Below are 24,130 nucleotides of genomic sequence, written 5' to 3' on the forward strand. Positions count from 1 at the left end.
TGCTCCGCAAGCTGCCAGCTGTAATGGGAGCTGCGGTTTAGGGGCGATGGGCATGCTGAGCCATCGTGGTGAGGATGGGGGAGGTTGGGTCCTGCAGCTGTGTCACCCCAAAGCCAGGTTGGTCCCCAGGGGCTTGTGGTTGGGGTGGCAGCTCCATCCCATTGAGATCCGAGCCCACCCGCAAGAAGGTTCTGAGCTGCTGCTCTGGGGGTGACAAGACACGGGTTTATTTTTCATCCATGCAAGCGTGCAGCCCGGCAGTGGGCAAACCAGCGCTGGAGTGTGCTCCGTCCCTCCCCAGACTGCCTCTGTCACTTGGAGTCCCTGTGGCTCTGCCCACAGGTTGGAGATGGCTGGTGGGTGCCCAGGCTGGAGCAGCTCTCAGCCCTGGTGCAGGGGCAGCCCGTGACGGCTCCGTGCCCGCCGGTGCCTGAATTTCTCTTCCTCAGATGCAGACGTTGACAAATAAATAGCTCTTTTCTGCTTTGGCTCTTGCATAGTGGAGAAAAAAACGTCTGACCTGATTGGAGAGAGGAGTCTTGGGCTGTGGAAACCCGTGGCTTCGTTGGCAAGTGTGCCCATGGCATCGCTGCCAGCCTGCCCCAATGCCCATGCTTGCACCCTGTCCATGCTCCCTTGTTGCCTTATTTCAGTTCCATTTCTGAGCTGGACTTGAAGGCCTTTCTCCTGGCTAAGAAGAACTTGACGCCCAAGAAGATGGTGGTGATCAGGAAGACGAGTGCCAGGGCAAGCAGGACCCAGCCGCCCGCCGTGGCTTGATTGCTGGCCAGGGACATGCCCAGGAAATCGGTTCGGACGGAGCCGGCTTGGGCTGGAAAATGGAGAAATAAGGGACATGGTTGGCACCGGTGGCTCTGGGTTGGGATGTGCTGGGTCACCAGCTCTCCCTTTGCTGGTCTCTGGGGTGCTGTGTCCCCTTTAGACCCAGCTCCATGGGAAATCAGGGGGAAGCATCCAAACACCTTGTGGTTTTTGGGTGGCCAAGGAGCATCAAGACAGCTCCATCTCTCCCACGTGCCCCGTCCTGGCCGTGGTGAGGGCTTAGATCAGCCCCACCATGGACCTGCTGTGCCTGGCTGAGCTCTTTGTACCTGCGTAAGGAGTCCAGCTGTACTCAGGCCAGCCCAGGACCTCCCCGTTCTTCTCGTTCTCCTCCACCAGCCATGTCGTGAGTGGCTCAAAGTAGCTCAGCAGGGCATCAGCTGACATGTTGGGCTGCCCCGTGATGAGCTCCATGGCTTCGGGCCACGGTTTGCTGAAACCCAGCTTCAGGGCCTCCCTGTGGAGGGAGAAATTGGCTCCAGTGAGTTCCCCGTCACCCTCTCGGCCACCAGCCCTTCCCTTTTCCCCAGGGCTTGGGGCTTTTGATGTCAGCACCCCTGGGTACAGTCGGTGACCCCAGAGCACAGGGAGGGAAGTTTTGCTTGGGGTAAAGGGGGAGTTTCCATGGTTTAAAGCCCTTCAGTGAACCCAGCCTGATGCAGAGAAGTTCTTGGGTGAAAGGGTTAATTTTGCAGGAGCTTTTCTTGAAGCAAGGGGGTTGTTTTCCCTAAGGAACTGGGGGCTGCAGAGGAGGAGGAGGAGGAGGAGGGAGGGAGCCTTCCCCCTGCCAGGGTTCCAGCTACCATCTAGCGGCAGCTTTCGCAATCACAGCCCCAGCACCCAGCCCAAGGTGCCCCTTCCAAGAGGTCCCCCCTGCCTGCACCCCAGAACCGGGGACCAGAGCATCCCACACCAGGGTAGGGAGGGGATGCATGACCAGGGGCCGTGGTACCTCCTGTCTTGCTGGGATGGCTTGAAGGTATTTGGGGACATATGTATCTTGCCCACACACCTACCCCAAGAGCTTCCCAGCCTCCTTGGACTGGTAGATGTCACACGTGTGCAGGGGACCCGTGTGCCCAGCTGCCGCACAGAGCGCCTGGTGGAACTGGAACTGGATCACGAAGCTGACGAAGTACCTGGTGGGGAGTGGAGAGGGGTGAGAACATGGGAATTGACTCTGCTTGTGGCTGTGCAAGGGATGATGTGGTCCCCCTTGTCCCCTGGTTGTATCTTCTCAGTCTGGAGTAGCACCACCTGCTTTGGAGCTGCACCTGAATCAACTCAGTCCAACCTGCTGATGGCTTTTCTCCTTTAACATGAGTTTTATGGCTGCCTGGGTGCATGAGCCCATCCTCCTCAGACAGGGAGAAATTCACCCAAATCCTTCCTCTCTGAGGTTCTGCGGGGGTCCCTGGAGCTGCCAGACACCCTCAGAACAACCCAGTATCCCACCAGCCGTGAAACAAGGTGCCCTTGCTGACATCTGAACTGCAGATCCTGCTTCTGCGTCCACGCGGTGTTCCTCCTGCCCCAGCCCTGTGTGCTCACCTGATGTAGGGGACGTTGGCGGGGATGTGAAACTTTGCCCCGGGGTCAAAGTCATCTTCAGACCTTGGTGTTGGTGGGCACAGGCCCTGGTACTTCATCCTGGGCCAGAGAGGGAGAGTTAGCTCAGCATGGGGAGGAGAAGGTGGGGTGAGGTGGGATGGGACACAGCAGGGGTGTGAGAACGGAGTGAGGGGTTGGATATCCCATTGAGTCCCATTACGGCCAGCTGGACCATGGGAGAAAACAGTGGGACAATGGCCCTTGCACCAAAGTGGGGTCTGAATTCAAGCACACCTGAGATTCCACCACTGCTGGTTGTACTCATCCTCCTTGATCCGTCCATCAAACACCTTCCAGCGCCACTGGTCCATGAGGTACCCAAAGGGCAGGAAGGCAATTTTGTCCAGGGCGACACTCATCAGGTAGTTAATGTCACTTTCTGGACAGGGTGGGGGGGTGTGAGCAAGGCTGTACCCACCTCTCCACCCCAGATGGGTCATTCTGCCCAAGGGCAGGGTGTCCCCATCAGGTTTATGTCCCTGATCCCTTCCACCCTGCCCAGCCCATCCTGACCCTCAGCATTTCCAGCTGTCCCCAGCAGCCCCCTCACCTTTGTGTGGTGCTCCCCTGCCAGCTCACCTTGGTTTTCCATGACTTGGTCCAGCAGATTGATGCTGTGCAGGTGTTTGGGGGTAGAAACAGACAAGGCTATGACATCCCCAACGGCCTCATGGAAGCCAGGGTTGGCTCCGTCACGGAATGAGATGGGCTGGTCCATGTACTGCAGGAAGTACTGGACGTGACCCATCTCATGGTGCACCGTGATTAGGTCATCCATGTTCACCACGGTGCACTGCTTGATCCTGGACATGCGGGACAGGAGAAGTGAGGGCAATGCTGGGGTGCAAATCTCCAAGAACAACCACAGCCCCTTGAGCTATTTTTCCCTTTGACCTCTCTTTCCTTGTGTCCCCTGATGTCAGGCTGGACTGGTCCTTTTTCGTTGGATCAGTGTTTCTGTTTCCTCCTGCATCTCCTGCTGTCCTAGCCTGTTCCCTGTCCCTGTTCACCAGCTTTTCCATTCTTCATGGCAGGGAAAGCATTGATTGCCCTCCCTCCACCATGAGATCTCCTGCCAGCAATACTTGCATTTTGGGTACCAGTGGCAATGCCATAGTGGGGCTGCCACAGCCACAGGGCAAGAGACATTGTGGTGACATTGGGCCACATGCCCTTTTGCTACAAAGACACTGCTGTCTGCCCCAGCACCATGTCAGCTGGGGCCACCACTTGCTCCCCACGGGCACCTGAAGTCCTTGCGGTTGTAGAAGTCCCAGGCTGAGGCGTGACACACCACCTCCCGCCCATCTGCTGGCTTCTCGATCATGGACTTGTCCCAGAACTCTTGCGGCATGGGGATGAGGCCCAGAGAGGTAAAGAAACGGTCTGACTCTTCAAACATCATCCTGGGTGTCCAGCCCTGGGGACAGAGCAGACAGAGGACCTGGTGAGGGCCAACGCGGGATGCTGGGGCGGGGAAGGATGGAAGGCCAGTGCCAGCCTTGTTCCTTTGGGCAGGGGAGATCTTTGGGGGCATCTAGAGCTGGATCCAGCCCTTGGAATATCCAGGTGGGGAGAGAATACAGATGAGCCATGGAGGCTTTTGGCAGCACCGGAGCATTTGGCAATGCAGATGATGGCAATGACCAAAGGGTGCTGTGTCCTGAGCAACCTGGAGAAGCACTGACCTGTTGTTTCATGGCTGGGGTGGCATCCACCTTGGTGGCATCCGGGAAAGGTATCACCAGGTCAAAAATGCTGGACCATGACTGGGCCCACATGTTGCCTGGGAAGGACAGGAAGACAATGGCATGGCAGGAGGGAGATGGAGAGAAGAGCAAAGTCAACCAGTTACTCCTGACGCCTGCATGAAGAGGATCACCCTGCCTGGTCCCTGCCTGCACAAGGGTGACATGAGCAGGACCCTGTCCATGCAGGAGCGGTCAAGTCATGCTGGGGCAGACTGGCTTCTCCAGACTCTTCTCCTGGGGCCTCGGCCCTTTGGCCAGAGCTGAACAGAGACCAACCTCAACTCTTGGCATGACTTGGAGCCAGCTGTGCCTGGTGGGAGACACGGTTCTGCTCGAGGGCCTAGCAAAGCCCTTACCTAGCAGGTGAGCAGGGATGGGACCCTTGAGGTTTATGTGCTCTGCACCATACTTTTTGTATAGGGCTCGGCGTACGTAGGCATGCAGGTTGAGGTACAGGGGCTGCAGCTGCAGGTACAACCTCTCCAGATCTTCCTCGAAGGTGGAGGTCTCATACACGGATCTCCAATAGGCCCCGTTGTCTGCGTAGCCTGTGGCAGAGAAAGAACAGAAGCTGTTAGACACTCTTTCTTGGGCAAGAGTCTGTCTTGCTGCTCAGCCACCCTAGGTCCCTCCACATCCACGAGACAGTGGATCTTATGGGAGTTGGTGGGACCTCCACACCCTCGATATTTTGGCCTTGAGTTGGGCAATCAGCCCAATCCTCTGCTCAGAGGTTGTTAAGACCATAGTGTGTCTCTAGGGGTGTGGAGCACTGACCATTGAGCACGGCTGCCTTGTTGCTCAGTTCTACGTATCGCTTGTAGCTGTTCTTGATCTTCTTCCCAGAAGCATCCCGCCAGCCCTTCCAGGCAAAGAGAAGCTCATCATAGTCCCGTGAGGTGGCCATGATGTCTGTGAGGTCTGAAGAGAGAGCAATGAAGCCAAAGTGATGCTGTTGGATGGGCTGGACTGATGTAATGGTGCTAGACCCAACGTGTTGCTCAGGGGCCATCACAGAGAAGGTGGGAAGGCCCCTTCATGACCTTTCTCCATGTCCCTATTAAAAAATCCCTCCTTTCTGGGCCTGTTGCAGGTGACTTGCTGGACATCCTCACAGATCTTACCAGGATCCAGGGGGTGACAGATATTGTTCTCTCTGCAGACCTTGGCTACGCTGTATGTGGTCTCCATGTCTGAGAGGAGGGTGTTGTACTGCAAAGAAAATCAGGCCACATGAGCTGGTTATCCTTGGTCCTGCCCTTGGGGAAGGTCACAGCCTATTGAGATGTCCCCAGGGGTTTTCCTCTGGTCCCTTCCAAGGCCAAGTGTGACCCCAAATGGAGGCAAAGTGATGTCCATACAGGAGGCACTGGGGCCAGCAAGCAAAGTGCCATTGCCACCCAAGCAACCAGGCCCCTCTGAAGCCTGGGACAGGCAACCTTGGAGTGGAAAACCCTGGAGACAAGGATCTTGGTTTCGTGTAGAAGTTACCAAACTCTCACCTTGTTCAAGGACAGGGGGTGTGATTTCCCAAAAGCTGGGAGAAGCCTGTGTCTCCACACAGGGCAGAGGCAAGGGACACCCCATCCCTGGCTCTGTCCCCTTGCAGCTCACCTCCTTCAGCTCATCCTCAGGCAGGGCTGCCCTCTCAATGACACTCAGCTTGTTGAGGATGCGTGTGACACTTTGGTCCTGGAAGTCGGAGGTGTCGAACTCCCTGGCCCTCATGCCATACTCCAGGGTGTGCTTGGACATGGCCAAGTTCTTCTCCAGCTGCAAGTGCAGGAGGGGACAGAGAGGAGTTACTTCAGGGAGATCCCTGAGACACAGGCCATCACTAGAAGCACCACCTGGTATGCCATGTCTGACAACCTCCCCGTGGCCACCCCTGTGGGTATCTCATGATGAGGGTTTTCATGGAAGAGGCACCTCCTAGGTGAGGGGGTTACTCCTTGGCTAGGGCAAGGGCAGAGGCTGCCCTGGTTTCCAGAGCTCATCTGAAATGTACCAGATGCCTGCCTTGGCTGTCATTTCTCCCCACACAGCCCCAGGGTCATTCCCATACCATGATCTCTTTGTTGTAGTCGGTGATGTTGGTGTTGTAGGCCCAGGATGCCTCAGTGTAGGCGTTCCACACCACCTCAGCTGTGCTGTTGTACTCGGCCAAGAACTCTTTAGCTTGTGCTTCATCTGCTATTTTGTCTAGAGGAGGAGATAAACAGGGGAAGAGAAAGGGAGTCAGCAGAGTCCTTCTCTTTGCAAGAGCACCACCCCATGAAGCCACAGCTGAGCTTTTCCTGGAACTGCAGGTCTATTGAAGGATATGACAACTGGGGAGTGGGTTGAGCCAAGAAATGGGGGCAGAGGGGCACTGCTGGGGTGCTCTATTGGACAGGGGATGGGACAGCGGGCCATGCTGCATGCCCTAGACCCTCCCACTTGGGCAGAAAGGATGCCGCTGAAAACAGACGACCTGTCACACCATGACTGATGGCATCGCTGCAGCAACAGGGCCATGGCTTCTGACAATGGTATGTCAAGAGGGTGGCTGATGGCACCCTGCAGGACAGCGTGTGGAGATGGTTATTTCTCTTTGCTGGCATGGTGACCTCCACCACCCACAGCAGAGACCTCCCCCAACACTGTCCCACCTCAGGGTTAGTGATGTCCCTTGGGACACCTCTTCCTGCCCGTCCCCAGAGCCAGAATGGAGCTGCAGCCTTACCGATGCCTTCGGGGTAGCCTTCAGGGATAGGGGGACGCCAGTCGAACTCAGGCCAGCCCAGCACCTCATTGGTCTTGTTATTCTGCTCCTGAAGCCACTGGGTGACAGGGCTGAAGTATTCCAGGAGGGCCCCAGCATCCATCTTGTCCGTGCCGGTGAGGTTGAAGAGGATTTCCTGCCATGACTTGGAAGACCCAGCTTTCAACACCTCCCTGCAGAGGAGTGGGACAGCAAGAGCCAGCATGAGGCCAGGGGATGGATGGGAGAAAGGTGGTGATGGTATCTCAGCATCACAAGGGTTGGAGATTTATTCCTGAGTGGGACATGAAGCTGGGAGCTGCCTCTGAAGCCCCTCATCTGTCCTGCATATGGGAATGAGGGCTCCCCATGACATACTCATGCAGTTGTTCACACCCAGGGAGGTAACAGGAACCAAACGTGCTTTAGTGACCTCTTGTCTGGGTGGGGGCTCATGACAGGGACAATAGCAGTGCTCTGGTGAGGACCACTCACCCCACCCCAGTGCTTCCATGTATTTCCATCCATCCATCCATCCATCTGCAAAGCTATTTTTCCAGCCATCTCCACAGACACTTTTCCTTCCTTCCTTTCTTCTTTCGTTCCTTTGCACACCATCAGCTTCCACACACACATCTGCCCGTGGCGATTGTCCCGACCCTCCTCTGTCCCCACCTGAGTTTGTCTCCAGCTTCTTTGGACGTGTAGATGTCACAGGTGTGCAGGGGGCCGCTGTGGTTGGCTGCCTGGCACAGCGCCTTGTGGAACTGGAACTGGAGGATGAAGCTCACAAAGTACCTGCCGAGGAAGCCCATGAAGGTAAGCGCTGGGGACTGAGGGAAGCAGAAAAGTCCTAGGGTGGGGAGAAGGCACCTGGCCACATGTCGCTCCCCACTATTTGTGGTCCCAAGTGTTGGATAGTCTGTGTCTTGAGCATGAGTGGCGCATCCCACTCCCTTGCCCATAGAGCTGAGCCCCAACTCCACCTGCTCCCCAAGACCCCGTCCCCTTGCCAGCAGCTCCTCTACCTGATGTAAGGGGTGTTCCCAGGGATGTGGTACTTTGCTCCAGGGTCAAAGTTACTTTCGTTCCTCGAAACTGGAGGGCAGATACCCTGGTATTTGGTTCTGCAGACAACATAGAACAAGAGTGTGAGCTGGAAAGAGAGAGGCAGATGAACCAAGGCAGGGAATGGGAAGGGAAGAAATCTACACTATTAGAGTGTGCTTCCATGTATTTTCATCCATCATTCCATCCACCTACTCATCCATCCATCTATCCCTCCATCCCACCTCCCCATCTATCCATCATTCTCCAACCACCTCCATGGCTACTTTTTCCCTTTTTTCCTCTCTTTCTTCTTTCCTGCCTTCCTTCCTCGCACACCCCCAGCTTCCACACCCCCATCCACCCCCGCTGACCCTACCTCAGATACCACCAGTCGTAGTTGTAGCGGCTGGGGGGCGTGCGGCCATTGAACACGTTCCAGCGCCACTGGTCGATGAGGTAGCCGAAGGGCAGGAAGGCGATCTTCTCCAAGGCCATCTTCAGCAGGTAGTTGATGTTGCTCTCTGCATGAAACAGAGCCTGAACCAGGTTGGGAAGAAATCTGGCTGGCCAGCACTATGGTCACCAGACTTTTTGTGGGCAAGAAGGTGAGCAGATGGTTTCTGGATGAGAAATGGGGACAACATTTCAACAGGGCACAGGAGGTTCTTCTAGATACAGTTCCTGCTTGGGGCAACACGCACCCTTCTACAGAGTAGGGACAACAGGAGTGACAATTGTGGTGTCCCTTTGGCTATCAGAGTGAGAAGGTCTCTAGTGAGCACAAGTCTAATGGTTCCTTCTTCACACATTCACCCTGGGGGACTCAAGGTGAAGGGGCTTTGGTGTGCACAGCTGTCACACCACTGCAAAGGTTCTGTTGGCTTGGACCAAGAGTTGGGGTCAACGTTGGGACAGTCACCACCATATCATAGAAAGCACAGGAGATAATGGCATCTGCTTTTTCCTTCACCACAAGGAGATCTGGGCAAGAAAGGTTGGAAAACAACCTGCTGGAGACCCATCTGGAGCTGTGGGGTCAGAGAAGGGTTGGCAGCCATGCCATCATGGTGATGGCAGCCAACAGTCCCTCAGGGCAGTGCTGCCAACCCTTCTCTGACCCCACAGCTCCAGATGGGTTAGTCTGGTAGCGATGCCTTGAGGCCGGGACCATCTGCTCCATGGTGTTTATGCAGCATCGGCCCAAAGCCCTTGGCTGCTGCCACGGCTTCCCCGTCATGAAACATATTTAATGACAAGGCAGGAGGATCCCGGGACTGTTCCTCCTCCGCAGAGCAGACGCTTGCGGCAGGAGTCTACGAGCGCTTGTTTTCCTCTGCTGCCGTCTGCTTTGACATGTTGGCTGAGAGACATTGCGAGGGGGAGAGACTCTTGCCAAGCCGGGCAGTGCCCTGCAGTGACAAGTCCTCCTCCGCTGTGCTGGCTGGCAGGCAGACATGTCACCCGCTCCCTGTCCTCGTGCCACCTCCACAGAGCTGCACCGGGAGCTCCTGGGGTGGATGTTTCTTGGCAAGGGAGGGGGACAACGCCTGAAAGGTCAAAGCCGATCAGGCACCAAGCTGCTGTTTTCAAGTCTGGGGCTCTGATGGAGAAGGAAAGGGCACAGACAAGCTCTGAAGAACATCTCTCCTGCCCTTGGGGGTGAAAAAGATGGAGTCATGAAGGATCCTACATGGATCCGTGGAGCCAAGATCAGGTTGTGCGTGGACCCATGGAGACAAGGTGGATCCTACATGAACCCATGGAGCCAAGAAGAGGTTGTGCATGGACCCATGGAAACAAGAATGGTTTGTACATGGAACCAAGCATGGGTGAAAGGCACACAACCAGCCACAGGGTCTTGTCTTCTCTGGGCTGTGTTACCAGACTGTAGCCCTCTCTGCATGTCCCAAACCCTTCCTGGTGCCATGGGCAGTGCCTGAGCCCTCCAGGCCACCCAGCTCCCCAGGGCAGTGGCCATACCTGTGTCCTCAGTGGCACTGCTGAGGAGACCAATTTTCTGGAGGTGGCTGGGTGTGGAGACAGACAGGGACATGACATCGCCGATGGCCTCGTGGAAGCCAGGGTTGGCCCCGCTGCGGAAGGAGACCGGCTGGTCCTTGTACTGCAGGTAGTACTCGACATGGCCCATCTCGTGGTGCACCGTGAACAGCTGCTCCATGGTCACCGTTGTGCACTGCTTGATCCTGACAAGTGAAAACAGAGCATCATCTGAGCTGGGTGAGGAACCTCAGCTGCCTGGGAAGGACCCTCCATGGTCCCTGAGAGGGTGGCAGCACCCCATGGGGAAGTGAAAGACCCAGTGGAGGGGAAAGCAGGACAGCATGGTGCCCTAAGACCTTACTCAAGAAGGTGGCAGATTGGGCCACACAACCAGGCTTGGAGTGGCCAAAATGGTGACCCCCAAGGGGGATGGAGGAGGGTCTCACCCGGTAGCCCTGGGGCCCCTACATGCCCCCCCGCACCTGAAGTCCTTGCGGTTGTAGAAGTCCCAGGCCGAGGCGTGACAAACCACCTCCCGCCCATCCGTTGGCTTCTCCAGCATGGACTTCTCCCAAAACTCAGGGGGCATCTCCAGCAACCCCAGGGAGGTGAAGAACTCCTCCGAGACCCGGAACATGTGGGTGGCGTTCCAGCCCTGATGGGCAGCAGGCAGGAGGTTACGGCTGAGGAAGGGGCTGTCCACATGCTGGACATCACCTCTGATGCTCTCCCAGCACCATGGGGTATGAGGTATGAGAAACCACTCCCATAGGGTCAGGGTTACAAACAAGATTTGGCTAACACCCTGGTTTTTGTCCCCCCAACTGCCACCAGTGAGTTCCTCAGCCCATCACCTGCTGCACCATGGTGCTCGTGACATCGAGGTTGGGCTTGTCAGGGTATGGGATCATCAGGTCATAGATATTGTTCCACTGCTGAGCCCACATGTTGCCTGAGAAGATAAAAGAGCTGGAGAAGAGCTGGTGGTAGGTCAGGAGGAAGAGAGACACTGTAAGAATTGGGCCAGCCCTGTCCCACTATGGCCCTGCATGTGATTCTTTGGCCCCACCAGCATCCCTGGGCACAGGCTGGGTGGTCTGTCCTCTTACCCAGGAGATGAGCAGGGATGGGACCCTTCAGGTTGATGTATTTGGGGCCGTAGCGTTCGTACAGCTTCCTCCGCACGAAGGCGTGCAGGTTGAGGTAGAGCGGCTCCAGCTGGTTGTAGAGATGCTCCAGGTCATCCTCGAAGGTGGGTGAGTCGTACCAGGAGCGCCAATAGCTGCCCGTGTCCTCGAATCCTGCCAGGGAGGCTGTGATGACCCCTGGCTCCCACCCTCAGGGGCTGCCCCCAACCCAGCACCAAGAGCTGGGACTGGGGGACAGCAGTAGGATTTCTGTCCCTTTCCCAAATTGTTGGCACTGGGAAACAGAAGTTGGGTGCCTGCTGCATGCAAGTTGGGGAGAGCAACAGGCCACCCCATTGTCTCAACCCCATTTACCACCCCTGATCCTTGACCACCCCATCCTGCCCATACCGTCCATCTGATAGGCCTCATTGCTCAGCTTCACGAACTCCTCGTACTTGGCTCGCAGCGGGTTGCCTGCGGCGTTGTGCCACCCCTCCCAGGCGTAGAGCAGCTTCTTGTAGCTGCGGGAGGTGGCCATGATGTCCGAGATGTCTGAGGGACAAGGAGGACATGAGCGAGGGGCAGGACAGGGGGTTGCCCAGAGAGGTGGTGGCTGAACCATCCCTGGAGACATCCCAGGCCAGGCTGGACGGGGCTCTGAGCACCCTAAGCTGGTGAAGATGTCCCTGCTCATGGCAGGGGGGGCACTAGGGGAGCTGGGAACGTCCCTTCAACCTAAACTGTTCCGTAATTCCATGATCCCGCAGTATCTTTGCAGAGTTGCCACCAACCTCATGCCAAACCTGAATATCCATCCTTGCCTCAGAACAACTTTAATAAACATGGGTACAATTTGCCAACTCCAACCTGCTGGTGGGGACCAGGACAAACCCATGGCCATGGGGAGCAGAGGGACGAGGACCATACCTGGCTCCAGGTCCCAGCAGGTCCCATTGGACAAGCACACCTTGGCCGTGGAGTAGATTTTGTCCATGTCGCTCAGGATGGTGTTGTACTGCAGGAAAGGAAAAGGCGTTGGGGCTGGAAGGTGACGGGAATGGCCCTTCGGGAGGGATCTACAGCCTTCCCAGCGCCGGAGTGCGTGTCTGAAGGGATGTGGAGGAGGATCGCTATGTTTACACAGCACGTTTTTGGTGAGATAAGCGTGTTATCACCCACGGTTTTTGCACCCTTCACACGCTGGGAGCAGAGAGGCTCTTGGGGACAGACAAGGCGTACACAGCCGCTTGCCGAACCCCCCTCCAGCGTGTCGTGAGCGCTCGTGCTGTCCCAGAGCGGGGCTATTTATAAAGCTCTTTGTCAGCGGGGCTGCGGCACAGCCTGTTTATCTAAGTGGGTTAAAAAAAAAAAGCAAAGCAGGAGGAGGAGGGGGATTTATTTCTGTGAACTTCAACAACAGCAAACAATAGCAACAGGAGGTTTCCTGGAACCTGCCCGGGGAGCCCATTCCCAGGGAAGGAAATTCCTCCGCTCCGTCCCTCTCTCTGCTTCCATCCCTCCGCTCTGGTTGGAGGGGATGGGGACAGGATGGAGCTGCTGGGGACAGGCGAAATGTGGATGATGTGCGGGGAGGAGACGTGATGCTGTGTTATGTGGGAGAGGGTAGGGATGGGTTTCCTGGAAGGAACCAGGGCCGACGTTTCTCCGGAAAGGATTGTATCACCCGGCTTTGCTGGGGTTTCGGTGGGGAAGGCCGTGGGGGATGACAGCGCCAACGTTCCTGCGCTTGTGTGGAGGCAAGTGGCCATCAGCCTCAGCCTGGGCAATCTTTTCATGCACAGAAACTGAAATCAAGTCACATTTAGGTAAATGGTCCTGAAAGCTCAGGATGTGCTGGTGTCCCTCGTGCGGAGCTGTGTCACCAAGGCACATCCCCAGGCTGGCAGGGACGGCTCGGAACGGGGGTGGCTGCAGCAGCCCCACTTTTCAGGAGCCCCGGGCCATGGGGTCGAGCCAGCTGGCCCCCAGCCATGGGCACAGCCTGGCTTCTCTCCAGGTGACGCCCAAGGCCACTCTGTGTAAGCAGGAAATCTCCGGTTCCCACTTGGATAGCTCCAAGATAAGCTTAGGGCTGGATGGTGGGGCCAGCTGGATATACCACCCCATCTCCCCTCTCCATCACCATCTTCCCTGTGCAAAAGCCAGAGAGAGACACCCCCAAAATGCAATGGAGGGACAATGGGTCAGCAACAGATTATTGGGAAAAATCCCTGTAAGGAACTTTGCAGCACCCAGCCATGGCCAGCACCTCACCCACCTGCTCTCTCTTCTCCAGGGGCAGGTTGGAGGGTCCCAGGGTCTGGATAGAGCCGATGATTTTCCTCAGCTGCAGGTCACTGAAGTTGCTCCAGATGTTGCCATAGAGCTCCTTGGCTTTCTTCCCCCACAGCTCCGTGAAGTTTTGCTCCTCCAGTGATGCCTGGACCTGCGCGGTGAGAGGGGACACGGGGACTCAGGACACGTCAGCACGCAGGTGATGGTTTGGGGGACAAATTCGGAGCCACCAGGGCTTGCAGGAGCCAGAGGGGACAGGATGCGAGGTGGCAGACAGGGCTGTCCACGACCCGTGACATTCATAGACAGAGACGTGACCCTCCAGCCGATGTGGCAGCCCCGCTCGCGGGCGGCGCTCCCGCCGAGCACCCGCCAAGGCGCCTCTGAAGATGTTTTGGAAGCAGCTCCGGGGTGTTGTGGCCCAGATGGGGTGGGGATATGGGGACAGGGTGTCCACCCCACACGGGCAGGTTGTCCAGGTGCTCCTGAGCTGGCTCTGGCAGCTTCCAAACCTCAGTTTCAGGAGGATCTCTGCATTCTAGCTTCATTTAATTCCTATTCCAGCTATTTCTCACCTTTGTAGAAGCCCAAAGGGAAACTGCAAAGATGTCACATTCACTTTTCTCCTTCCTACACCTCCTTGCCAGCTCGAGACATGTCTCCTCCGGCTCTCCGCAGCCTGTGCCCTGTGAGCGCCATGTCTGGGTCTCACCGTGCAGAGGGGCACCCATTTGCCCCCAGTTTTGGGTCTCTCACTGTCACCCATCTCCTGCCAACCCCCACCTCCCTTCCCAGGGCCGTGGGGCGATCGGGAGCTGCCCGCACCATGGGGGGTTATTTAGGCAGCTGGAGCCGCAGCTGATGGCCATGATTTTGGGACAGGGTGCATTGCTGGGGGTCACATCCCAGCCCAGCCAGCGTCAGCTGTATTTTTGCGAAACGCTGATCTTTCCAGAGGGACAAGGCTCAAGATGGAGTGAGAAGGTGCAGAGCGCCTGTTCACTGCCCGTGTGCCCTCCCAGCGTGATTTATGGAGCTCATTAGCTGATATTCATGGCATTTTTAGCCTGGCTCCAGCAAGCCTGGTTTGTTTTATTTTAATCTTCACATTCCCTCGGCTGGAAGGGAGTTACGGTGCGGCAGGGTTGGGGGCTGCCCAGGACAGCACCCACGTGCGGGGGTCATGGGGGTGGAGATGCCAAAAGTACTGGGTGACCCTGGCTGCACCCACCACCTCTGTTGGATGTCCCAGCACCCACAGCATCACTGGGGTACCAATGAATGTGATGGGATGTGCCAGCCCCACGGACACCCTGAACTAGAGCAAGATGCTTCTGCATCACCCCACGAAACGGGGGGTGTCGTTACCCCCTTCCAGCTGTCGCCGTGGAGCTGGGCGGTTGTAGGAAGCAGAGTCCAGCTGTGTTTTGTCTTCTCCTTGAACAGGCGCCTGTGTTTGGTCAGGCGGATCGTGCCCTAAACTCTCCTGACAGCTCTGGCGGAGCGAGCCGGGGCCCGTGGCGCTGCCCGAGATGCCCTCACCACGGCCGTGCCCGCCAGCCTGGCCCTTCACCCCCCAGTCTGGAGCTCTCTCTGGGCCTGTGCTCCTTTGGGAGGCTCAGGGACCCCACCCAGTCCCTCCCTGCTCCTGGTTGCACAGGGAAGGTGCAGCAGGATGTGACCCAGGGCACTGGGGCTGCCCCGGGCGCCCAGAGACATCCCGCACCCACGAGCAGCTCCTGAACCCCAAGCGCCTCTTGCTCACAGCCCCAGCTTGCAGGAGATGCTTCATCTCCCCCTCCCACAGCTGAGTTCCCTGTCCATCCCTCTGTCCGTCCCTGTGTGACCAGGGGCCGCTGCCTTCAGCCTCCTGCCCCCCGTCACTTTGTCCTGTGGCCACCTTTGGTGGCAGGTCCTGGAGCAGCCCACACCCTGTTGTCCTTGGCTCAGCTCCTCCTGTGTCACAGACCTGTGCGGGGTTTGCCTGACCCAGGACTTCTCCACGTCCCCACAATTCAGCCTTGGGGTGGTGCTGGCCGGCTGTTAACCCTTTAGGGCTCATTTTCTCCCCATCCCACCGCACTACTCCCCACTGCCCCATCGCTGGGACGATCTCAGGACAGGTCCCCTCCGTGTCCTGGGATGGCTTGGGAGCCTTGTCACCTGGCCCTGATCCTCTGGCATTTATTAACCCAGAAAAGGGTGAGAGCTGGCCTGGAAACACCCCTCGGGAAAACTCCATGCAAGGTGCTTTTTGGGGCTTAACCTTGGACTTGGGGTGGCCGGGATGCTGCTGCTCTGCCCCAGGGTCCCTGGTCCCACCACCACATCTGCAGCAGCCTCTGGGTGTGTGCCCAGACACCGCGTCAGCTCGCCGAAAGACGGCTGAAGGGGCACTTGGGTGCTCTGGGGTGTTGTGCCAAGCTGGCAGCAGTCAGCCCCGGCGCTGATCTTCCCCCTGGGTGCAGGAAAACACGTTTCCTTCCTGCCGCAGGGCAGCCCCGTGGCATCCGGAGGTGTTTGGGTCTGTATGGCAGCCCGTGGGGCGCAGGGGTGATGTGTGGGACTCACTGACCCGTGCTCCTCAGGCTATAGGGGGTGGCAGGTACACCTCCCAGCTGCACGCAGCACCGCGGCTGTGCCCCCGCACCGGGTACCCAGCAGCTCCCTGGGCACAACGAGAGCCGGGAAGAACTCTGCAGCTTGTCCGGAGACTGCGATTCCCCAGCCCACACCATCCTGCAGCCCCCCCGGGCTGCTTGAACTCCCTGCCCACAAAACCCAGCCCAAACACACAGAACCCCCAGCAAACACGCCTGCGGGATGCGGGCAGCATCGCTCCCCACCAGAGCTCTGGGCTCGTGGCAAGTCCCCCATAGCCTGATTTCCCAAACTGGGGTGGGGACACAGGGACAGGGGGTGGCAGCCTCGGTCCCAATGCCACCCTGTTGCTTGTGCACACTTTGGGCTCCTGGCGTCTGCCCCAGAGCAAGAGCCCCAGTGCTGGGACGCAGTGGGGCTCCGGCACCGCACAGCGCGGGGACGTGGTGGCACCGGGCAGGGAGAGGGACAGGGACACTTGACACCTGACCCCCATCCAGGAAAGGAGGGGGAAGGAAAGTAGAAGGTGCTGGGAGGAGGGAACCACCTCTAAAAATAACCCAGACTGTGCTCCAGGACCAGGGCTGCGGCTCCAGGCAGCGCCTCTCCGAGGGCAAATTTCATGCAAAACCCTGTTGTTCCCGGACTACACGTCCCAGCCCTGATTTGCCACCCTGGCTGCTGCTAAAGGAGCCTGCAAGGAGGAAGGGGACACCTCCAAGTGTCCCCACCATGCCCCAGTGCCCGCTGCCAGGGACACCCCCGTGGCGGCATCGCCCCCGTCCCACCACCCACCTGCAGAGCAGCGTTCTCGGCCGTCAGGTTGGTGTAGTAATCCCAGCTGGCCGAGACGCTCTCGAAGAGGACGAGCTCGGCCGTGCTGTTGTAGGCGCTGGCAAACAGGACAGCCCCCTCCTCGGTGGGGGCGGACTCGGGGGGCTCCAGCCCGGGGCCAAGGGCACCCGCCAGGCTCAGCCCCAGCAGCAGCCCCAGCACCGGGGACATCGCGACGGGAAAACGCGGGGGGGACACCCGTTTGGTGCCTTGCGAGACGGCTTTGCCTGCGCTGCTGGCTGCTTATAAGCCAGCAGGCTTCGCGCAAACCCTGCCCACCGAGCCTGCCTCCCCTCGCAGATAACACCAAAGCATTTTCGCTCTCCTCGGCAGCTCCCGGGCTTGCGGGAAGGAGTGGGGAGCGAGCGCTGCCTTGGGGTGCAAAGTCCTTCTGGTGCTTGGCCACGCCGGGAAGGACGAGGCTGGGCCAGCGGGGAGGGAGGGACACAGAGCGGAATCAAGGGGAAAGTGGGAAAAAGAGAAAGGAGGAGGAAGGATGGGGTGGGTGGGAGGCAGCGCCGTCCCTGCGGGGTCTGAGACCCTCCTGGGGACCCGCTCGGCCGGACCGCGGCTCTTGGCAGGACGTCCCTTCCCCACGCCGGTGTCACGCGGCGATGTCCCTCGGCAGCGTCCCCGCCACCCGCCACGGGGCACGGGGGCGAGCGCAGTGACTTGGGGGGCAGCCAAGGTCCATCTCCCGCTGCTTCTTGCCAACGTGACCCACCTCCGGCATAACCTCATTTTTCGGAGAAAAGGATTATTTCTGCTGGCTGTGGAGGGAAACCCATCACATCACACCAAGTGTTTTGGACTTGGAGGAATTGGGCTGATGCAAAAGAGTAACAAAAAGTTCCTGCAAAATGAAAACCAGACCCATGCTGGTGGGCTTGATAGTTTGTTTTGCTTTGTTTTTTTTAATTATTTTTATATAACTAAATCCCTGTGCCCCGCGGCCTGGCCCAGCCCCGGGAGCCGTGCCAGGCTGAGCTCTGGCCTTGGGCTGGCTGACCCCATCGCCCCTCATCGAGGCCACCACCCCATGGGGACACAGTGGACACATGTCACAGAGGGGACAACTTATTCTGGTGGAAACCCCTTGACATGTCAGCCCCGCTGGGTGCTGCAACACATTTGGGCACCACCACAGCCCCGTGGGGTGACCCCATGGGGACAACATGGCCCCTTGACAAGGGACACGTCCTCCTGCCAGGCCTGGGAACTCTACAGTGTTTGCAGACCCATTTCCAAAATAAAAAAGAAAGGGATTTAGGAGCCTGTGACCCTCTGATGTCTATTAAACCTCCCTCCAAAAATCACAGCTTCCCCACCACCTACTGATGTGGGCATCCAAAAACCCTTCATCCCCAACTCCCAGCCTGTACTGGTGCACAACAGAACCGGCACCACCGGGAGCCCAGACACTGCGGAGCTGGGGGCGAAGCCGCCATCCTCCTGAGCCCCACTTGCCAATCACTTTCTCCACCCGTCACAGGTCCCTGGAAACTCCATTTTACTGGGAAGTTGGAAAAAAGTTGGTTGGTTTGGCTCCAACTTGGCTGGTGACCAAGCGCCGATGAATGGAGGTTTCCTGTGCCCCCAGCGCTGTTCCCAGCTGTGCCGGGGAGGGGTTTTCCCGGCTCCGGGGCCTTACGGCACAACCTCCAGCACCGCTGGGGATCTCGGGTGAGTGGCGCGGCTGAAACGGGCTCTGCAGTCCCACTGGTATCCAGGAATCCCAGCAAATGAGGCTTTTCCGATGGGTGACCCCGCAGGGGAAGAGCAGGTCTCTGTCATTTTGCGCGTGAGCATCTTCCAAGGATGATACTGAGGGACTTTGTTGGGCAAGAGGTTTTCTGGGCAGCCGCATCTCCAAGGATGCCCGCGGCTCCGCGACGTCCCTTCCTGGAGAAAGAGGCAGAAAATCCTCCTACGTGGCAGAGCGCTGGCAGATGGGGTGGCTGGTGGCCCAGGAAGGCAGGTGAGATGCCTGCAAGCTTGGAGGTGCCTCTGTGCTGCCCCAAATCCATCCGTGCCCAGCGCAGGGTTCCCCGGGGCTGCTGGCGCCGCAGACAGGAGGTATCGGAGGATGTGGAAAATGTGTTGCCACGGAGACGGATGCTGAACGGCTCGTGGGAACGAGGGCTCAGGGGACGCCGGGTGAGACGCGGTGTCCCTGGGCCGGGAGATGCTTCCCATGGGCTCGCGTCGCTGTCACCAGCTGCACAGGGACCTTGTCCCCCCCTCCCTGCAGCTCGTGTGCGCGGACACGTGCGCGATGACCAGCGCATCCCTGCAGCTTATCGGGGGCGCAGACACGGGGGTGCCTCACTTGCCAGGGAGCCCGAGCTGCCCCAGCTGCAAAACCTCCCTGCCTGCAGCCCTGCTGTCCCCAAATACTGGCAGCAAATATTCCTCAGGGGAGCTGTAAGGTATTGATCGGAGGGGTGAGCAGGGGTGGCCACATGAAAAAGCAGGCATTTGGGGATTGTACCGGGTATATCCCAGCCCTACAGCCTCTGGTTGGGGATGCTCAAGCCCATTTTCCCTTTCTTTTATTATAAATCACACTTTTGGCCTCCCCATCTCATTTCCCAAAGCCTTCAAGAGTGCTTCAAAACTCCCATCTGATCCATCTCTCTGCTTGAGCAACCAAGGAGCTTCTGGAAGGGAAAGAAATTATTCCCTCCTGATTTAAACCTCAAACCCACTATTTTTACCAGGTGTGTTACCTTTCCTGATGGCTCCTGTGCTGCTTGGTACAAATCACTGCATGGGGACTTTTTTTCCTCCCTCTCTGAACCCTGAATTTCAAGGCTCCTGCTTCATTTACTGATGAATTCAATCAATTATCATAGTGCATGATTTGCTAAGCTGCTTTCCCAGCGGTGATGCTGCCGGGAGGGAGAGGGAAAAGCCCCATCTCCCATCCGAATTTTTCATCTAAACAAACAGGGTTTGTTTTCTGATTCTTAAAGTAAGTGAAACATCCCAGGCAAAAGGATTTTTTGGTGGTTTATTTCAACCTGTGACTAATAAAACAATCACGAACCATGAGACTAAGTCCTGTGGCCAGTGTAGCCCCTTGATGTCACCTGGGCTTGGGGACAGGGACCTCAAGAGGGATCCTGCTGTCTGGCTGCAAAATACCTCTGTTGGGGGTATTTGGCAATATTATGGGGCTGCTTCCCTGGATAAAAGATAGATTAAAGTCTTGTGTGTCCCCTGCTTGGGGACAGAGTGCTCACTCCCAGCGCCAGAGGATCAATCGCTGCTTTATCACCAGAAACACTTTATCACTTGGCTCTTGCCCAGGGCTGAACGCAGCAGAAACGCTCCTTATCAGCACGATTTTTACCCTGCTCCGCAAAAACGCCTCCCAGCACGTGCCTGCCCGAGGACAAGGGTTTCTGGCCATGGGGGGGCCGGTCCCAGCGCAGGGGACACGTGTGAGCCGGGTTGGCAGCTCAGCGGGGCAGGAGCTGGATGAGAAGGGGATGGAGACGTGGTTTCCACCATAGGGTGTCTGGTTCTGTCCCCCGGGCTGGGATCGGTGCCAGCAGCCCGAGGATGCTCTATGGCACTGCACGGCCCTCAAAATGCTGCGTCCCGAGGGCAGGTAGCAGCTCAGGGCCTCTACATGGTGCCCGTGTCTTGGGAGGGTCATAAATAAATGCAAGACCCTGAGAACCAACCCCTGAGAACCCCCGGCCACAGCGCAGGAGATAAACCCAGCGCCAGGCACACAGCCACGAGCATCACGGGGCAAGAAGTAAAAGCCTGGCCAGAAATCATCCCTCCTCCTTCATCCCTCATCCTTCGTCTTTCATCCTGCCTTCCTCATCCTTCATCCCTCCTCCTTCATCTCTCATTCTTCATCCTTCTTTCCCCATCCTTCATCCCTCCCCCTTGCTCAGCAGCTGGGCGCCAACACGGGCTGAGCGAAGAGGCCGACGTGTTCCCTCCACACCCATCGGCCCAATAAAACGTGGCAAAGTCCATTATTTCTTTTCTTTTTTTTAAATCTTCTTTAATAACCAAAGGCAATCGCGGCCCCGCGGCGAGCGAGCGTGACCGCATTCATCACCCGCTGCGCGCCCGGTGCAGGGTACCGCGGCTGTTTATCCAAGCTGCTATTAAAAAGAAATCGCCATAAACGTGCCTTCAGCCTCTCCAGAAAAAGATGAAGTGTTTGCAAGCGGCTGCACTGATCACATCGCCTGCGCGGCTCAGCAAAGCTCTGTCCCCAGCGAGGAGGAGGACGGGGAGAGGGGATTAGAGCCAGGAGGAGAACCAGGGTGTTCTCCAGCCAAGCTGCACCGATCCTTGATGTGAGAAGCATCCCGCTCCATCCCAGCTGCGCATCACCCATCGATCAGCCTTTGTGGGACCCCAGAGAACTGGGGACCAACCCCCCAACACGACCCAGCAGGACAATTTGTGCTTAAACCTGAGCTACCCCAGAGCTGCTCCCTTGGCGGCCGCGCAGCCTTCCAAAATGGCTTTTAAAAACCTTATGTTTAATGAAAATCAAATGTTAATCTTGCCCAGGTTTGGGGCTGCACAGGGACCTGCAGAGGCCGGGGCTGTTTCAGGTGGCAGCTTGGCTCCCCGAGGCCGCCGGGCTCCTGAACCGCCACCCTCACCATCCTCGCCATCCTCGCCATCCTCGCCATCCACAACATCCTCGCCACCCTCGCCATCCACAACATCCTCGCCACCCTCGCCACCCTCGCCACCCACAACATCCTCGCCATCCTCGCCATCCACAACATCCTCGCCATCCTCGCCACCCACAACATCCTCGCCATCCTCGCCACCCTCGCCATCCACAACATCCTCGCCACCCTCGCCATCCTCGCCATCCTCGCCATCCACAACATCCTCGCCATCCTCGCCACCCTCACCATCCTCGCCATCCACACCATCCTCGACATCCTTGGGGAGGCATCTTGCAAATCAGCATTTCCTAGCAATAAAAACTTGGGTTAAGAAAGGGGGGAAAAAACAACCCGAAAGAGGTTAGATCAGCAAAATGGTAATTCGATAATCTCAGGCAGAGGGAGGGAACTACTGGTTTTACCATGAATTATCAGTTGATAATGCTCCTATTGATCCGCTGGTGCTTGGCAGCCCAGGACAAACCTGGAGAGGGTGCCGGGCTTGGCTGATCACCGGGGAGCTGGAGCAGCAACCGCTGAGCTGCAGGAAGATGTGGCAGCCTTGAGCATCCCTGAGCATCCTTGAGAATTCCTGAATGTCCCTGAGCATCTCTGAGCATCCCTGAATGTCTCTGAATGTCCCTGATGCGCCTGAGTACCCCTGAGCACCCCCGAACACCCCTGGTTGTCCCCCAGCCCCACGGGTCCATGCTGGGACAGCCGGCACTGGCTCTTCTACGCGCCTGGCACGTCACGGTCCCGGCAACGCGGGAGGATTTCATTACAGCCAGCTCAGGGAAAGCTCAGGCAGATTTAATAAAGCCATTCTGCCTCTGGCAATGTCTTTAATTAAAGAGCTGGTTACAAATGGCTCGCTGTTCCCGGGGAAGAGGAGCGTGCTGGCCAGTGTTAAGGGGCTTATTTGTCCCCAGATCAGCTGTCAGTGAGTCCTCTTGCTCACGGTAGTGGGTGCAGGGACCCCACTGTGGGGACAGAACAAGCAGCCGTGTCCATTGAATCACATAATGCCGAGGTCTTCTGTCTTTGCTGCTGCTGAAAGTCAAGGCGTTTTGGCTGGATGTGGTTATAAACATTCATAAAGCTGTTTCGTGTTGTATTACGGCAGTGCTGCTCTCAGCAGAGGACAAAGCTTTCTGTCCTGACAAGCATCCTAAAGGATGAACCCCCCAAATTCCATCCCCACTGAGGCTTTTCCAAGGGTCTCAGCTGGAAAATCCTCCCCCCGCTCTGCCGGGGCACAGCCCAGCAGCTCAAGGTTTGCACTTTTATGGTGGCTTTTATGGCTTCTTTGATTAACTCTGGTGAACCATTTTCCAAGAGCCGCCAAGGCGATAAGGCCCGACCGCAGGCTGGGAGGGGGCAGCAGCTGCGCCGTCCCTGGGGTTGTCCCCTGTGGGCAAAGAGCGGGGCGGTGGCCCCGGGACTCTTTCCTGGGCCTGGACTTTGCTCTTGGTGCGACAGGTGCCCGTGGGGCCCTGGGGCTGAACGGGGATTTCGGCTCCGCCGAATCACGTTGTGGTGTTGGGGAGGTTGTGCTGCCTCTGCGGTTCGTGACATGCAGCACAAGTCCTGGTTGGGGGGTGATGGTGCTGGGGATGTTGGAGGAGATGGGCAGGGTGATGGTGCTGGGGATGTTGGGGATCGGCAGGGTGATGGTGCTGGGGATGTTGGGGATCGGCAGGGTCTCTGGGGGAGCTTTGGGGGGTCTGAGCTGGTGACAGCAGCCCCGCCGGAGCAAGGGCTGGGGGAACAGAGCAGCCAGAGGGGGTCCCACCTGAGCTCCTGCAGATCCCACCAGCTCCAGGGATGCTGCTGCTCCCACGGGTGCTCCAGACCCGCCAGGGTCCAGGTGTGAGGGCGCACTCGCCCCCAGGGGTGACCTCAGGGTCACTTTGGGGATCCAGCCCCACGGGTGCTGCCGATCCCACCCCACCGGGGCCGGCCACGGGTGACCCGGAGCCGCGGATGCTCCAGGTCGCACCCCCGGGGGCTGGGCAGCGCGGGTTCCTGGTGACACCTAGTGGCACCGGAGACAGCAGCGCACACCCCGACACACGGACACAGACACACGGACACAGACTCACACACGGCGGATGGCGGGGGGGGCGGTCCGGGGGTGCCGCTCGCCCCGGTGCGCAGCATCGCACCCACAGGAGGAGCCGGGACGGAACCCCTTGAGGGGACCCCTTATCTCTCCCCATCACCCCATCTCCCCCTCCGGGCTCTTCTCCCTCGGAACCATCTCACAAAGGGGTGCAGGATGCGGCCGGCGGTGCTGGAGGGGCCCCCGCGGCGGGTGGGGCAGGTGGTGGCACAACACACCCCCCCAGTGCTGCAGGCAATTAGCAGGACCCAGGTCAGGCAGATCACACAGCTGCAGGGAATTAGCGGGACACAATTAAGGCAGATAGCAGAGGGCCCTCGTTAGCACCGCCCAAATTAACATTAAAACACGTGAGAGAGCCCAGGGCTTGATGCAGTGAGGGTGGGGTTGTGGGGACGGGGCGGGGGGGTGGGTCCTGTCCTGATCTGGGATGTTGCAAGGTGTGTGGTCTGGCATAGCTGGGGGGTCACACACACTGCCAGGGACTC

General features: G+C 58.0%; 1 protein-coding gene across 1 annotated transcript; it reads right to left on the bottom strand.

Moving 5' to 3' along the window:
* ACE (angiotensin I converting enzyme) lies at positions 1-17,095 on the bottom strand. Its single transcript, XM_082071021.1, has 25 exons — positions 16,821-17,095; positions 13,408-13,575; positions 12,057-12,144; positions 11,538-11,681; positions 11,109-11,300; positions 10,854-10,951; positions 10,482-10,654; positions 9,979-10,202; positions 8,375-8,519; positions 7,977-8,075; positions 7,624-7,746; positions 6,931-7,142; positions 6,271-6,407; positions 5,820-5,978; positions 5,330-5,417; positions 4,983-5,126; positions 4,562-4,753; positions 4,143-4,240; positions 3,702-3,874; positions 3,034-3,257; positions 2,689-2,833; positions 2,395-2,493; positions 1,860-1,982; positions 1,113-1,300; positions 1-832 (listed from the first exon to the last, which is right to left on the bottom strand). Exons 1-25 carry the CDS (start codon positions 17,028-17,030, stop codon positions 645-647), a joined length of 3,834 nt encoding a protein of 1,277 aa, XP_081927147.1. The 5' UTR covers positions 17,031-17,095; the 3' UTR covers positions 1-644.
* Between the last annotated feature and the right edge of the window lie 7,035 nt (positions 17,096-24,130).

Source organism: Streptopelia decaocto (genome assembly GCF_964273445.1).
Source record: "Streptopelia decaocto genome assembly, chromosome: 22".
NCBI lineage: Eukaryota > Metazoa > Chordata > Aves > Columbiformes > Columbidae > Streptopelia > Streptopelia decaocto.